This window comes from Pinus tabuliformis, chromosome 9 (assembly GCF_031772625.1).
Source record: "Pinus tabuliformis cultivar Carrire ecotype Pingquan chromosome 9, CPIR1, whole genome shotgun sequence".
NCBI lineage: Eukaryota > Viridiplantae > Streptophyta > Pinopsida > Pinales > Pinaceae > Pinus > Pinus tabuliformis.
In genome coordinates this window covers 203434118-203437352 of record NC_142307.1, presented here as the reverse complement: position 1 = coordinate 203437352, position 3235 = coordinate 203434118, and the positions used below count along the sequence as shown (strand labels likewise).

The following is a 3235-nucleotide window of genomic DNA, read 5'->3' as shown; positions in this document are numbered from 1 at the left end:
CGGTTCTACTCCTATTGCTTGGTATTGCAAGATAAAGTGATTACATTGTCACCTATAGAAGTTAAGTATCAACCTATAATTCTTACTAGTTAGGAAGTTCTTTGGCTTGGAAAATTATTGGTTGAGTTTGGCATTCGATAGGATCATCATACTAAATTCTTTGGTGTGATAACCAATTGTGTCATACACATTTCAAGAAATCTATTAGAGCATCAAAGGACCAAACATATTGAGATCCATATGCATTTCATTCACCGATTTATTCAAGACTATATTCTTAGCCTAGACTATGTGTCTATGAAAGAATAAGTTGTAAATATCGTCGTCAAACCTTTGGCATTACCAAGGTTTCTTCACTTACTACTATTGCTTCGAGTGAAGGAAGTGGTACGTAAGAGGTCAACTTAAATCCTTCTTCCTTCATATCCACATTCATATTTTTCGTCATTTTTTTTCTTTTTTTCTCTCTTTTGAGAAGAAATTTTTTCCCTTATTCACTTATAAAAATTTTTAGTTAATCATATTATTAAGATTCAATTTTTTTTCTTTCTTAAATTTCACTTCTCAAATATTAGAGTTTGAATGCAAAATAATATTGAAACTTGTAAACTTATATAATAATCTGATTTTATATAATTAATTATAATGCTTATCTTCTTGCTATAGGTAAACACTCCTCAACTATTATAAATATGATTATACCTATATTTACACTCCTCAACTAAATAGGTTTATTTCTCTTATAAATAGGATTAATGTATAGTACATTTTCAAACCAGGAAGAAAATACCGCTTCCAATTTTTTTATCTTTTCCCTTCGTAATATTTTTTTTTTATTATTTTGGCAATGTTATTCTTGGTTTTTTTTAATGCATTTGGCATTTAGTAGATATGCAATATTAAAATGCAATATGAATTTAAAATTTGTGTAATTGTTCCAGCTAAAATCTATTAAATTAAGTCAAAGGACACAATATTAATTTTAAAAAAAAAAAATGTTGAAAATCAAAGATATTGAAGGTCAGTATCCCACCTTCTAATATCTACTTTGGGATATGTCAAACCAATTTCATTATTTTATTAAACAAACCGAGACTTCGAAACCAAGCAATCCGATTTAATAAGAAACGGCATTTGAGGGTTGCTTCAGGATTTATGCTGTGTGTAATGGCTACATGCTAAGGATAGCTTTTGTTTTGGTGATCTGGAGTTTTCGCAGATTGAGTTTCTGCGTTCCAGAACCCAAACCCCTCTCGATTTACAGGGAGTTCTTGATGAGGAGGAAGGGAAGATGAGAGGATGTGCAAGCTTAAACTCCACATGGTCCAAGAGCCGAAACCATTGAGATCATCAAACAGAAATTCCACCCGCTCTTCTTCAAACGACATAACTGGAAAAAACCCCAGTGCGAGCACGGACAAAAGCGTTGGGTCCAGCCTCTTCTCAAAGGCCTCCTCTAGCAGCGCCGCTTCATCGCTTGCTACTCTCAGGCGCTCCCTCCCGGCGAATCCCAATCTTTACAGATTCAAAGAACTCGCAGACGCCACCACGCAGTTCAGCTCCAGAACGTTGGGGAACTCGTCCGTTTGGAAGTGCGTTCTCAGGGGGAAAACGGTGGCCCTCACGGTAAGAAACCAGAAGAGAAAATTTGAGGATTTCAGGTCACGACTCAGAGAGATCTGCAATACCCACCACGCCAGCATAATCAAGCTCTTGGGAGCTTGCTGCGAGGGAGACCAAGTATATCTGATCTCTGAGTACGTCCAGGGATCGAATCTCGGGGACTGCCTCCGGGGTAGCAAGGTGGCGGGATACACGGTTCTCGGCTCCTGGATTTCTCGGATGCAGATCGCCGCGGATGTGGCGCAGGGGTTGGAATACATGCACCACGACAGCAATATGAATTACGTCCATAATTACGTAAAGTCCAGCAGCATTCTGGTAACAGAGCCAGGCTACAGAGCCCGCTTATGCCATCTGGGCGCCTCTTATCTCGCGGGTGAATATGAGGTCGACACACAAGGGGATTCGAACTCGGGTATCCGGCCCATGCGTAGAGGATCCAGCATGAAGATAACCGGCACGCAGGGTTATATGGCGCCGGAATACATAGAGAGCGGCATCCTTTCGCAAAAAACAGACGTCTTTTCCTTCGGCGTCGTGCTGCTGGAGCTCCTTTCCGGCCGCGAGCCAGTGAGGTATGTGCAGACAGAAGAGAGTGGGCAGAGGCTTAAGAGAATAAGCCTTATCGATACTCTGAATATCGTTTTTTCAGAAGGGGGCGAAAATTCGACAGGGAGGCTAAGGTCGTGGATGGATCCTCGACTAAAGGACTCTTTTCCCGTAGATTGCGCAGAGAGGGTAGCGAGGATCGCTATTTCCTGCGTGGATGCAAACCCCAGAAAAAGGCGTGATATGAGATACATTGCAGGTGAGCTGTCAAAAGTGTTTATCATGTCCGAGAAATGGTCTGAGCAAATGGAAGCCAACAAGGGCTGGATCAGTGCTACTTTTGAGGCCAGATAGAGCCGTTTCTGCCAATTTTATTCGCCATATTTTGGTTTGAGCAGTTGACATTGCGTTGGTGTTACATTAGTTTGTAAGTATAGGTATGAACATTGTTGTGCAGAAATAACGCAAATTAATTCCAAATATTTGTTGGAGTGCTGACAATATGGATCCTTTTGTTTAAATTACTTTACCGTAATTTAAATTAGAAAACATATTAATTTAAAATTTTAAAATTAAAAATCTTTTGACGTCAAATTCTTTCAAAAGTTCTGACTACTTTTATGGTAAAAAATTCTCCAATCCCCGATCTTATCTTTTTCTTTCACTCTTTTTCTTAAAAAAAAGTATTCCATATCTTTATTGCAAATTGTCAATGGTGCCTAATCCATTACCTCATTCTTTTCTTGCATAAGAAGTCAAATACCCGAAACGCTGTGATGAGACGTATTTAAAATAAAAAATCCACAGAAGTCTTTGCCGACATAAAATGATGGTGACAAAGAGCTATTACTTTTCTACCTTCTTTAAAAATATGAGCAATCAACACGTCTAAAGGATTTCTCCATTCATGGAAATCATCATGAACTTGCATAAACTTGCATATGGTTTCCAAGTGGTCAAGTTGTCTATGGAGTAGTTTGGGTTTCTTTCTAGAAGAACGATTCATGATGTAATTCATGATGTAATTGGAACTAAAGAAGTAATTCACAACATTAAGGTAAAA

At 38.6% G+C, this 3235-nt stretch overlaps 1 protein-coding gene across 1 annotated transcript; it reads left to right on the top strand.

The window, feature by feature from the left end:
* Window positions 1–1320: 1320 nt before the first annotated feature.
* Window positions 1321–2526, top strand: LOC149147844 (lysM domain receptor-like kinase 3). The gene has a single exon (XM_089441969.1). The coding sequence runs from the start codon at window positions 1321–1323 to the stop codon at window positions 2524–2526; it is 1206 nt and encodes a 401-aa protein (XP_089298095.1).
* Window positions 2527–3235: the final 709 nt, after the last annotated feature.